At 39.1% G+C, this 13,497-nt stretch overlaps 1 protein-coding gene across 1 annotated transcript in view; it reads left to right on the top strand.

The window, feature by feature from the left end:
* cdk19 (cyclin dependent kinase 19) overlaps positions 1–13,106 on the top strand; it is an 85,542-nt gene extending 72,436 nt beyond the window's left edge. Inside the window, exons 12-13 of the mRNA XM_084737230.1 lie at positions 5,218–5,463; positions 11,584–13,106. Of these exons, the coding sequence (XP_084593356.1) occupies positions 5,218–5,463; positions 11,584–11,709 (372 nt within the window). The 3' untranslated portion in view covers positions 11,710–13,106. The remainder of the gene's footprint in view (positions 1–5,217; positions 5,464–11,583) is intronic.
* Positions 13,107–13,497: the final 391 nt, after the last annotated feature.

Raw genomic sequence — 13,497 nt, 5'->3', positions numbered from 1 at the left:
TGAAGGCCAGTGGTTCATCTGGTAATTATTTTTTGGATTTATGGTTTCATCTATTAAATCTCAAAACTGAGTGAAAAAAATGCTCTTTACAAGAGAGCCCATGCTGACATCTGTAATAGTTGTTTTCCAACCAACAGTTCAAATACTTGGGGCCGAGCAGCAACCAGAATTATTATTTTTTCTTTTTCTTTGTCCAAATGAAGCACATTTTTAGGGCCTACTGTAAACATGTTCGACAGCACGTGAAACTTGGCAAATGTATCAGTTGTAGTGAAAAAATCCATATTTTATGGGTCCTATGCCTGGGCGTGGTAAAATGGCTTGATAGCGCCCCTTCCAAAATTGAACAAAGTAGCCCTGCCAGTACATTTCACCTACATGTACAAAAATCAGTAAGCACATGTATCATGTCCAGACATACAAAAAAGTGTCTTGGAGCCACAGCCTAAACCCAACAGGAAGTCAACCATTTGGATTTTACTGTGCAGTTTTATGCCATTTAACAAACTTCTCCTAGGAAATTATAACATAAAATTTGGGCTGGGTGATCTGGAGATCTTTGAAATGACAAGTTAATAAAAGATTCTGTCATCATAGAATGGCGTGGCCATGGCGTGCCCTCAGATTTTCTTGTTTTGCCATGAAACATGGAGTTGCTGTCATTTGAATAAAATGGTCCAATCTGCCCAAAATTTTACACATTTGATAGGTGTCCCAGCCTGAAGACAACTACGTGCCAATTAGGAGACATAGTCATAGCCCCACCCACTGGCAACAGGAAGTAAGCCTCTTGAGACAATCATCATTTGATTTCATCATTTGAAATTTTGACGGTATGCTCTACACTTGATATACTGTAACACAACATAAACTCATGAACTTGTAACATGAGCTCCTTCCTGCAGTGTCCAAAGCATGTAAAAATTCAGAATCTTGTCACCTGGTTGGCCTCTGGCAATGAGACCACAGCTGCCACATGTCCCAACACACACAGAGGCGTGAGGGCCTGACCATCGCTGCTTGTAGCTTTAATTACAGTTTGCAATTATATGAAACAGAATACTCTTACTTTGCTAAGTGGCTGTCAGTAGCCTGATCATTTTTACCTCTCAGCACACCACCACAGAAGTTAAGCATCAGTTGGTTAATATCACTACTCTCCTCTCTTCTGGGAAACTGCTGCCATCATAATTTAGGTTTTTCAACCGTAATGAACAGTATCTCTTGGCAAAATCCCCATGAGTAGGTGGTTTAATTCAGGCAGTTGATCATTTGTGCTGAAAAGTGTAAATATTTCCCTGGAGACCCATCTCTCTCAGAGTTCCATTTATTTCTCAGGCTCTGTGCTTTTATCATGGAATGTTTGGGGATTTCTGGGACTCTAAATTACAGCTCGTCAGCTTTGAAGATTTTCAACAGTGTACTGTAGGATGGGCATTTAGAGAACGGCAGTGTGTTAGATGATGGTTTGATCATCTCAGTGCACCAGATGTATGTGGACAGTTTTACATTCCAGACATAAAAGAGCAGCTTTTGTTACACATAAAAAAATGTTAGAGTGTAGAGTAGGACTGAAAGCTGCAGTGCATTACAGCCCACAGTCTCTTCCCTGTTCTTTCAGCTGTTTTTACAGTGTCATAAATCACTGCAGGGATTCAGCTGTGACTTTGCCTGAGGCAGGGTCACACTGGACATGCAGAGACAAAGTGCAGCAGGAGAGGGCCCCAGTGGTGGAAAGTAACTAAGTATATTTATTCAAGTACTGAACACTTTGGAGCTTTTCTTGCACTACTACATTTATTGTACAGCTTTGGTTATTAGTTACTTGGCACATTACAATTTGACATATAAAACACAGGAAAATCATACAGGAATTTAGTGGAATCAACTAACCGTTTTTTTAAGTAACTTCATGTTAAATATCCAATTTTTTTATTTATTTTAAGTTATTTCACTCTGAGATTTCTGGTTTTAGTTTTCAGAAGACTACAGAACTTATATACATGAGTTCCTCTAATTTTTGACTTGAAACGAGTTGAATGAATGAGTTGTGCAGAGTTCAGTCAACTCAGTAATTTAAGTTTATAAAGAAACATCAGCATATCAACAGACTTCCCAGCATGCAGTGTTTGGGAGTTAAAACCCAACTCTTTACACTTAAAATTCAACAAACTCACTTGGAGCATTTTGTCTTATTGTCATATTGCCTTTGTGCCAGTGATCAAACAAAGTAGCTGCAGCTGTTCATCCATGTGACTGAACCGTTTTAGTTCAACTTAATATCTTAAGCTTATTGAACATGCTTTCAAGCCAGTTAACTTAACTCAAATGGTTTTACAAAACTCAAATAAGACTTTAAACTAATTATCCAACCTAAGTTCAGTTCTTGATTTAAACTTTATGACTGCATTTAAAGAATTTGATCTCGCTCCACCTTAAGCAGTTACAACAGTAAAATGCCTTCTATATAGTGATACATCTGTATTATTAATGTCATGTATTATGTCAGTCAAAGTGGCAGAATGGGGACTTTAATGTTCGATACATCAGGTGTATTTCGTTCTGTACCTCTGCACTTTTTTTATTATGTTTTAGTACAAGACTTTTACCTGTGTAGAGTATTTTATGTTGTTTATTTGTACTTTAACTTAAGTAAAGGATGTGAGTGCTTCTTCCACCACATTTAGGATTGAGAGTGGCATGCTAGAAAAGCAACAACATGTTAGGTGTATGCTTTTTAAAAAGCAGATTGCTGTTGCGCAATCTGAATAGAAATTGAGTGCTGAAACAGAAATGGACGCCTCCTCCGTCACTTCAGCAGCTGCTGCCTAGAAAGCAACACCTGATCTGACTGCGTTTCTTCACACCACAGTCTGAGCAGTATGAGAGGCTTGAAAAGACTGGCAAAAACAACACAAATTCAATACACAACTGAAAGTGCACATGCAGAAAGAAAAAAAAACTGACTGTTTCAAATTTTGGCATCACTTATTGCAAAGATTTAGAGCCAAAAATCTGATATTTATCTATGCCTGGTATTGTTCCTGTGCTGGTCTCTAGTACTGTACCAGACCCGCCAACACTCCCTTTATTTGCATGGCTGTCAAAATAGATCATGAACAGCCATCATACATGTAGCCATGAGTTTTGCATGATCGTCTGTGAAACACAATCTATACACGCAATCCACACACTGTCACACTGCAACCTGCCAACCCACAGCCTGATTGAAGGGGCGTGTGTGCAGCTGCTCTCTGTGCAGGCACATGGGCCAGCTATAAGTTAACATAGCTACTAGCTGTTAAATGTCAGGGACGTACATACTATATACCCACCCCCTTCCTAAAAAAACATCCTGTATTTTGAAACCGAAGTTATACTGGTACAATCATACACGTGAAAACAGTCAGGTGCCTGACCATTTAATCATTTATACACATGACTTTCTGCTAAATACTCAACTTCATGAGCAGTGTCTACCTATTTAATCATTCAAAATGTCTTTTACTTTAATGTGTCATCTTATTTTGGACGGTTGAACAAGTTCACCTGTTTTTGCCAAGAGAGACCACATGCAAGTATAATTTAGAAGCTGTATAGTCTTTGAAAAAATTTGAACCATAGAATTTTCAGGTAAATTTTAAATTAAGTAACCAACTTAAGTAGATAACTTTTGGTTTAAAAGATTCAAAAACAAAAACTAAAATTTTCAACAGAATGTGAAGAAATAGCACAGCTCAGACCCACCCCCATAGTTTCAACTGGGAGATTTGTGTGAGCACTCTTAGCTTTAGTTTAGTCTTAAGTCTCTTTAGTTTAGTTTTAAATTCCATTTTATTGATCTTATATTTCATGTATTTTCATCTGAAATTTTGTACTACTTTGATAGTATTATTTTTAGTATTTATTTCCAAAAATATTTTTTACATTCCTCCATGTACCACTAGAGGCGGCTCATCTACCACCAGTGGTACAAGTACCACAGTTTCAGAATCTAGGGTCTAATAAATTAAGAAAATAAACTCACAAAATATCAGGAAAATTAATATTCTTTCATCTGTTTTTCTCATTATATAGAAAAATACAACCGTACACTTTCTGAATTCAAGTTTCTCTCTAAAAAGGATGAGCCTTCTTAAGTCGTGCCTCTTTTCACTCTGTGCTCCAATGACAGTTGAGCAAGCTGTCTCAGCTCGGTTCATCTGTTGAAAAGAAAACACGTTTTGAAGACAGTGAAAGGATGTTGCAGGGGGACTTCTAAAAGGGACATATTTTAACATCATAACTTAGATAATGTTTCCAAAAGCCAGCTAACTAGCTATCTTATCTGTGTAAATCTTTAGCCAGCTAGTTAGCTAACATTTTGCTAACATACGCTAGCTAGTTAGCTGGCATTTTGCTATCATTAGTTAACTTAAGAAGTGACCCTGTATGTTGCTTTTACAGGAAGGTTGACCAAGGTACCAAGTTTCCTCAACTGTTATCGGAGCACTAAGCAAAAAGGGACGGGACTTAATTAAGTCATTCATTCATTCAACCTTTATTTATACTCAGGAATACATTGAGGTAGAGACCTCATTTACAATGTAGCTGAGTAAAACAATAGAAAATAAAAGCACATAGACATAGAAAGCCAAAGACAAAACTTATGTAAGAGTGGCAACCAGAATAAAAAAACACACAATACAACTGCAATAAAAAATGCATCAGTGATGAATAAAATAGTTAAAAAGTAAAACACATTAATCAGGTAAAACAGGAACACCTAGAGGTAAAATGTAAAATAGTTAAGGATTTAAATTGTCCTATGGATAAGAAAAGATGAAAGCTTTAAATGGTTCTGCATGTTGTTCCATGTTGCAGGTGCACAATATGAAAAACTAGATTTTCCAAGTTCGGTAAAAACAGCTAGCACCTGCAGTGTGATCCAGTCACTGGACCGAGTCAGTGATGTTCAAAAGATTGTCTTTATTTTGATTTTTCCTCAAAGTTTTGCCAAGTTAGATACATTTCAGTCATCTCAGCGTAAATGTGGGTCACAGTCAGAAAAGAAAAGTGTACAGATGAGAGTAGAACAGGAAGACTAACAAGCAAGCAAAATGATTTCACACACACTTTTGTGGTTTTCTAATAAGATTACTTTTCTCCCACACCCCGCAGCCACTTTTAATCACTTTTGCTAAGCTCTGGTCTCTCGCCCCGTGTGTCCGTCTGCAGAACCAGACCCAGCAGCACCAGCAGACGACAGGCCAGACTCAGGCCCAGAACCAGCAGCAGACAGCAGCCCAGCAGGCCCCCTCCCAGCAGAGCTCGGCCCAAACCAACGGCACCGCCGGAGCTACGGGGGGCACCGCCGGCGGGGGCTTACAACACGGCCAAGACCAGGGTCCCCCCAACAAGAAACCTCGGATCGGGCCCTCTGGGGCCTCCTCAGGCACTGGGGTGCTACAGTCAGAGTACCAGGTTAGTAGTGGGATTTTACTAAAGTGTCTGGCTACTGATATTTTGTATTTCTCTTATCATAAACAAATCTCATGAAAAGAACCAAATCAACAGTCAGTGTATCCTCCTAACAAATAACCAAAAGTAGTCCCAACATTCACTGTTAGCTCGTGTTTGAGTAACAGGACAGAACAGTTTGACTGCAGTGATCAATTTTTAGAAATTTCCTGAGAATTTTTTGAAGCATCTTTACATCATCAGTGGAAACCAGTGTGCCTGGGGTTAAGAGCTACAGACAAGGTCAGGAAGTGTGAAGGTATTAAGATTAATATCAATTAAAAAGTCTTATCCTTAAAGCTGGGGACAACGTAGGAGTAAAATCAGTGAAAGAAGATAAGCACCTAAGTGTCCAAAGAAACAAAATATCTAACCAGTACACCCCAGTGACAATATTGTGTTTTTTCCTAATCTGCCCAGTGCTGACTGGATTACACAGCTGGCTGTAGCTACTAGCCAAGCCTCCAATTGTTGTGCAGTATTTGCCCCCTTTCATGTTGAACAGATTAATCACACAGGACACAGTGTGCTGGGTGTGATATACCAGAAACCACGTGAGCTGATTTTTCTATAACATTTATACAGAAGTTGGAGATCTTTTGTGCCTTTTTTTTTTGACACAACTGGATGCGGTTTTGTTGATTTTTCACTATTTAATAGAGTGTACATTCCAATTATGTTAGCTATTTTCAAATGCTGTCACAGATAGTATCAGTCAGGATGATATTTCCAAAACTTGGTGAGAACTGTTGTAAACCCTGACGCCTTACGTTTCTCTCTTACGTTGATGTTGCTGCTGCCGGACTTTCAGGCCATAGTAGTCGTTTCATGTAAGAGCTAGCAAAACTTTCCAGAACTGTTTAGTTGCATGACTGTGGCAGTAGAGCTCTAAAATGAAAGAGTTTTTTGTGCGTGTGTATAGTTAGAACTCAAGATCTTTTCTCAGATTTATTCTCAGGCACATTATATCAGTGGTACAGGCGATGTAATGTATAAACCATTCCCCAGGCTGAAATACAGACCTCATTTCCCACCATGCCTGAATTTTATGTTACAAAATACAAATACAAAATACTTTTGTAAGTGTTATTCTGTTGAAAATGAAGTCAAACTTTCAGTATTTGTTCCAGGCAAAAATCAGGAAGAAAATGTGTGTATTTTTTGAAAGGACAGACACACTGTCCTTTAGAAAGGAGAGACACAGTGAGAGGTCTGCTTTGAACAGAGCCAGGTTAGCTTTCTCCCCCGGCTTCCAGTCATTATGCTAAGTTAAGATAATCATCTCCTGGCTTTAGTTCCACATTTAGTGTGATGATATAACAACCTATAACAGCAGTCTTTAAATCTAACTATTGGCCAGTGGTAGAAAGAGTACCCAAAATCTGCACTCAAGTACAGGTACTGTTACATAGATAAAATATTACTCACTTGCAAGTAAAAATACCAGTGTTCAAAAAATACCTAATTAAAAGCATGAAGTACTTTTCTCAAAAGTATTAGTTTTTTAAACTTTTTAAACCTGTTTTTTATCAAAAGTAGACATTCAGTGGAAGGGCTTTCTATTTCTACAAATCTTCAGTCCAAATTTCTCCAGGCTTCACAATCAGTTGATCGTTATTAATCTATAAGATATAAAATATATATTTTTTGTTGTTCTTTGTTTTAGTTTCCTTATTTAACAAATGGTTCCACCAGACAAAACAATGTTGAATATGGTGCAGTTATCATTTATAGACCATAGAATAAATATTCACGGTTACAGTTTTAATTGGTTAAATTAAAAACTGGCACTGAGTAAACTTGCACAGCAGAAAGACGTGGAGGAGCTACAGGTGGTGAATATTTCTAGACAGGTGTAGACATGCTCAGGAATGCCAGCAGTGTAATCTATGTGTGTGTAATATGTGTTTGGCATCCACTGAGGAAAACATATACAATCATAATCCAGCAGACAAGAGCAGCTGACTGATAGAGACTGCACCGTTCACATGGTGCTGCTGTCACAGCTGATAACAAATCACTGTAAGCTTGTGCTCTGGCTGCTGTTGTATCTTTGGCTGGACTCTTATCACAGGGATGGAGAGAGGCAGGTCTCTGAGTGGTGGAGAGAGTGATGAAATCAGGAGAGAGCGTGTGTCAGTGAACGCACCGCACAGAGCACTGTTTGACAGAGCCTGTTTACCATATTAACATGCCTCTTGGGTCATGTGATCACAAGTGGACACTTCAGTTCACACCTGACTTTAGAATGCTTCTCCAGTGACCACTTGTGATTGGATACTTCCCTGCTCTGTGCACAAATAAACACATTGCAAAGACCAGATGTGTTGTTGTTTTTAACCAGTGGCCCAACAAAAGCTGCCAACACGCAGGGACAAACATGCATAATGTTTTTTTACAGAAAGAAAGACATCATTTGATGTAAAACATTTGCCAAATTTACAAGAAGGCTTAAATAAGTAAGATGTGTGTTTACAGTGTTTTATAAAGTTTGTAAAGTTTCTCCCAACCCAACAACTCAAACATTGGATGGCTTTTAAATCAAGTCTGGGGACTTTTTTTTTCATGGGTAGTATTTGTAAAATTTGACATGTTTACTGCCAGTAAAATGCTGTCTTCTTTCATTAATTTAGTGTAAATGGTGGAAACACCTCCTAAATATTGGCAAGTTGTGGCACTTTAGACATGGAGAAGCCACCAGTACAACAAAGCCTCGGCAAACTGACACTGTGTTTTTTACAAGGAAAGAAACAACTTTATATATTGTATTTAATGCCAAATTTACTAGAAGGCACAAATTATTAAGAATCAGTGAGTGACCAGCAATAGTGAAGTATTATGACACTTAACCCTCTAAGTCATCATAAAATGCTTTTTCATATAGCTAGAATTGTACATTGCTATAAGCACAGCATAACACATTATACATATGTTTGTAATGCATTATAGACCTTGGTGTCACAGAAAGTGTTCATTCACAGCTGTACTCAGAGCTGATTGGATCACCCAGGAGGCATGTTAATAGCAGGTGTAAACAGGGCCTTAGAGATGACCTGTATGACCTCTGTATGAGTGTGCTGTGTTGATGAGGCCACACGGGGGCACCACCATCAGATGTGTGTATAAGCACATCTCATGTATAGATATATATAGCAGTGGCTGAGGCTGCATGTGAGGCAGCAGGGAGCTGTCAGGCCTCAGCAGATGTATAAATAAACTGGTGGAGAGGGAGCACATACCAGGAGGGTGGCCAGTGGTCTGACAGAGCTGTCACTGTCAGCGGCCTACTTTTCCCCTCATTGATCCAGCCACCACAGGCTATCCCACCATGCACCACTCTCCAATCATGCTCCTAAATGACGCAGTGTTGCACATGTGACCTGGGCTGAGCGGTGTGGACATGAAATCAGTTCAGCTGAGGTCCTCACAGCCTCACTGCTTCTTGATGTCCTGTGCTTCCACGGATTACAGCAGAGAGTTTGGATATTGCTTTTCATCTTCAGTCTTTTGCTCATGAACATGTTTTATTCTTTTATCCGGAAAATTAACAGTTGTGTCTCACTTCCAGAAATTTGGCGGTTAAGAGAAAATTGAATGAGTTGGAGAAATCTTAACTTTGGGTTCAAAAAGCAGCAGCTCTTACATTTCTCCATCTTGGAGCACTAAAGTGTGTTTTGCTCCACAGCCACTGTTCGTAGCGCAGACTTTCAGGCCATTTGTAGTCAACAACAGAGTTGAGATACTTTAAACCTAGTGATGTCAGGGGTTCTTACTACCTCAGACTACTTCTTACGACCACAGAGTGGCTACAGCTCCACAAAAATACTTAAAATGTCTTAAATTCAGATTTACTAATAAAATTGCATGAAGCAAGACTTGAATTTGAAAGCCACTGTTATCCTGTTACAGTCTTTTAGGTTTTTGTATTCATTTCTGCACACTTTGTTCCTTGATGACCATCGAAGCGTCTGTCTGGATGGCATGGAGGTGTTTGCGAGTTAACTAACCTGCACACACTCCAGTTTCTGTGGATTCTATCTCCAGTATGTCAGAGGAAGGAGTCATTCATGTCATTGCTCTTGTCAACTTGAACTCATTCGTGTCACACAGTCCCCTGCAGGTTTTCATATTCAGAATATAAATATGAAGAATGATTGGCTAAATAATGTGTTGGAAACACTGACGGGTAAATAAATGTCCAAATCCACCAATATTTGGATGAGCTGTAAAACGTGTTGGGGCAATCATCGGTCCAGTTTACACAACAAGATTCATCCTGACAACAGACTGTCTGTGGGCTGAACAAGACAGGATAACATGTAAAAACTGAGTATAAACCCTGGAACAAAGAAGCACCTCATGTCAGACTCTGGCTGTAGAACAATTCTAGTGATTAATATTTTTTCACACTCATTAACATATTTTGGAGAAATAATGTCTATAATGTAACCAGTTACATGTTTTTACTCAGAAGAATACACCTGCTTTTTCACATTTGATACATCATTTCTACTGTTCTCCTTTATATATCATTGTTAATGTAAGATCTTTAAGCTTTAGGCTGTTGATCTGACAGAAAAAGCATTTTGAAGACATTTTCTAAAATATCATAGACCAAACATTTTTGTGTAACAAAAAACAAACAAACAAACTTAATAACCAATAATGAAAATTGTTACGTGAAGCCTAGTGAGGGTGCAGATAGTCATTGTTTCTTGACATTCTCCTCACATTTTCTGCACAGCAGAAAGAAGCAGAGAAGATGTGGAGAAGTTAGCAGTAGAATCTGTGTGTAATGTCAGTTTGGCATCTGCTGAGAAAAAAAAAATACACAGTCATACAGCAAACAACAACAGCTGACTGATAAAGATTGTCTGTTCTACATTGTCCTGCTGAAAAAGCTGCTATTTTTTCACATTCATAGATGTATTGGGACAAATGTTCTCAACTCAACTTGCTACTGTTATTACTTTATATTATGGTTTACAATTTCCAATTAATAATTTATTTATAATTAACAATAAGTGTATTTACTCAGAAGTTTATGACTATATTTTCACATTTGACCTTTTTTAATGCAGAATTGGCATTAAATGTAATTAAAAAGTGGAATTAAAACACTTTAAAAAGTCCTACTTTTAATTTGCTGATGCATGTTGACACATTGGACTAGTACAACTGATGTTCAAGTGTAAAATTGGTTGACTGTCCCTTTAAAAGCAATCCACAACAATTGAGAGCCTGACTGTAACCCTGGTTTCTAGGGGTATAAGAATAAATGGAAAATATTGAGTATGGTGATATTATGTTTTGTGATACTGTATTGATTATCAAAACACTGTATCATGATATCATGATTCATGCAAAGATCAGTGGCAGTGGTTCATTCTGTGTTGTGTTTAACCTCTGATCACTAGATAGCAGTGTTGTTACCTATCTTCACTGTTCTCATTGCATTAAAAAAAAAAATCCTCCAACTTATTTGATGATAATTTTAGACATATGGTGGTGTGTTCTTTACACTACATTAGACAGTTTTCTAAAAAAAAAAAATATGTTTAAAAAAAGCACCTTGATTAGTTTTGCAATATATTGAATTGTAACTCAAGTATCATGACACATATCGTATAGCGGGATTGTTTTTAATACACAGCCCTACTGGTTTCACCATGGACATCATGCTTGGACGTTGGCACACGGAGCACTTGTTTGTGATTATAAGCCTGTCATTCAGTGTGAAGTATTTTAAGTACAGTGTAAAAGCAGGTTACAGTGGGAGCAATCACTTCCTGGAGTCTTGTTGTCATGAGGTTACCAGCCAATCAGTGCAGACTCCACTGTGCTCAGATGCTGCTCAACAAAAACTAGTTACAGTATCTGTCTCTCCATGTATACACTTTGTTTAATCAGGGTTTAATGATTCAGTAGATTGATTGATAGTGAACACACTACACACAGTCAGCTCTCTCTCATGATTTTCCTGCACACGCTCAGTCAGTTCACTCGTCCAGTAATCAGATCTCAGTTCATCACTGAGCTTCTCACTGCTGTTTTCTCTCCACCCCCCTTCTGTTTTTCCGTCAGCACTCCGGCCCCCGCCTTGGTTACCAAAGCAACGTCCAAGGTTCCACTCAGCCCCAGAGCACCATGGGATACTCGTCATCATCCCAGCAGAGCTCCCAGTACTCCCACCAGACCCACCGTTACTGAGGCACCCGGTGACTCCTGAACCAGCAGAGGACGCCACTCCTCGGACCTCCCTCTCTCAACGTGCGTCAACATCATTCCAACTCAACCACCCACCTTCCCACCCCTCCCCCTCGCCTTTGACCTTTCTACCGACAGCCTTCGATGGCACTGGAACATGAAGGCAAACAGACATAGGAACCAAAAAAAAATCAAGAAGTTCTGCCTTGTCGGGCTGGTGAACCATTTTTAAACCAACTGAAAATAATGTAAGATAGATGTGAAGGCGTCTCACACAGACTCAGAACCATGGCACTTACAACGTCCTCACGGGGAAGAATCGCAGCTGTGTTCATATATGTACAGTATATAGCACCTTTTTCTATTTGATTTTTTCTCTCTCACTTATTTGCTAGAGTTTTCAAGTTTACCTTGATAGTTGATGTCATTGTAAATATTGTTATATATGAGAACGATGGGATGGAAGGAAACACAGGAGGAAAAGCCCTTTACTGTCATCTCTAGTGTCAAACATCACCTTGGATAATCAGCAGAAAAGCAGAAAAAGTTTGAGCTAACCCACATGTTTCTACACAGAAAACATCAGCTCCTCAGCTGATGCATTTGCAGGGAAATATTAAATGCGCAATTTAACTTCTTCTTATAGGGTTTCTATATTTAGACCTCTCTTTCTCTAGATTTGGATTTGGGAAGTAAGAAAAGTGTTTTTACAGCTCTGAGTTCTGTATATTCTGACTCACTCCACTACCTTTAGAGATAAGAAACATTGGACTTTGTTTCTTCTGACGGCAGCGACAGCATCTTCAGGAGGTCCTCTCATTTGTGACTGGCAGCTCTGCAGTGTTTCCTGCCGGTGGACACTTTGCTCTGACGCCCATCTCCTCGTGCATCCTCAAGACTTTCAAGGTTTCTGAACACGAACGTGCGCATAAACGTACAGGGCAGCTAACAGTACGCCCCCCCCCCCCCCCTCTTATTATGCTTCTTGAGACTGTTACTGCCTGATGTCAGATTGTTTTTTTAAGGTTTTAATGTTATCATTGTTGCCCTGTGAGTGTGTGAGAGCATGTGTGTGTGTGTGTGTGTGTGTGCGTACAGTATGTTTTTTATGCATGTTCTTTATCCTTTTACTTACTAGAACTGCACTGACCGCTGAACCGATCTGCAAAGAGCTGGAACAAACATAGGGTGAGTTTTGTTGTTTGGACGCTCACCCGTCCTCTTCCCCTGCAACCCATCTGGCTGCAGACACACTCATGACAGAGACACAAAAGGTGCGTTCTTTAATACAAGTTAAGGAGGCAGGAGCAACAATAATCAGCAGAAGTACTGATGTAGATGTGCAGCGTGAATCGTCAGTGCCTCCAAAACTTCAAGTTTGAACTTTTCTATCATTTTATACACTCTTATATACACTCTTTTATACACTTTTATGTTTTATTCTTTAATGAATGAGAAACCCTTTAAAGATGATTATTGGTGGAATGTAACTAATTACAGTTACTCAAGTACTACGCTTAAAGGAACAGCCTGACATTTTGGGAGATATCCATATTCACTTCTGATCATATGACCACTCTGTATCTGTGTGCTAAATGTAATGCTACAGATGGTTAGCTTAACTTAGCATAGCACAAAAACTGGAGAACGTGATCCTGGCTCTGTCTGTTTCCAGGCGAGTTGTTTCCCCCTGTTTCCAGTCCTTATGCTAAGCTAAGCTACCCATCTTCTGGCTGTAGCTTCATATTTAGCATACAGACCAGACAGCTGTATCAGTCTTTTCATCTGACT

This window comes from Lutjanus erythropterus, chromosome 15, assembly GCF_056507025.1.
Source record: "Lutjanus erythropterus isolate fLutEry1 chromosome 15, fLutEry1.hap2, whole genome shotgun sequence".
NCBI classification, from domain to species: Eukaryota; Metazoa; Chordata; class Actinopteri; order Lutjaniformes; family Lutjanidae; genus Lutjanus; species Lutjanus erythropterus.
The sequence above is the reverse complement of the archived record's forward strand: the minus strand, read 5'-3'. Positions and strand labels throughout refer to the sequence as shown.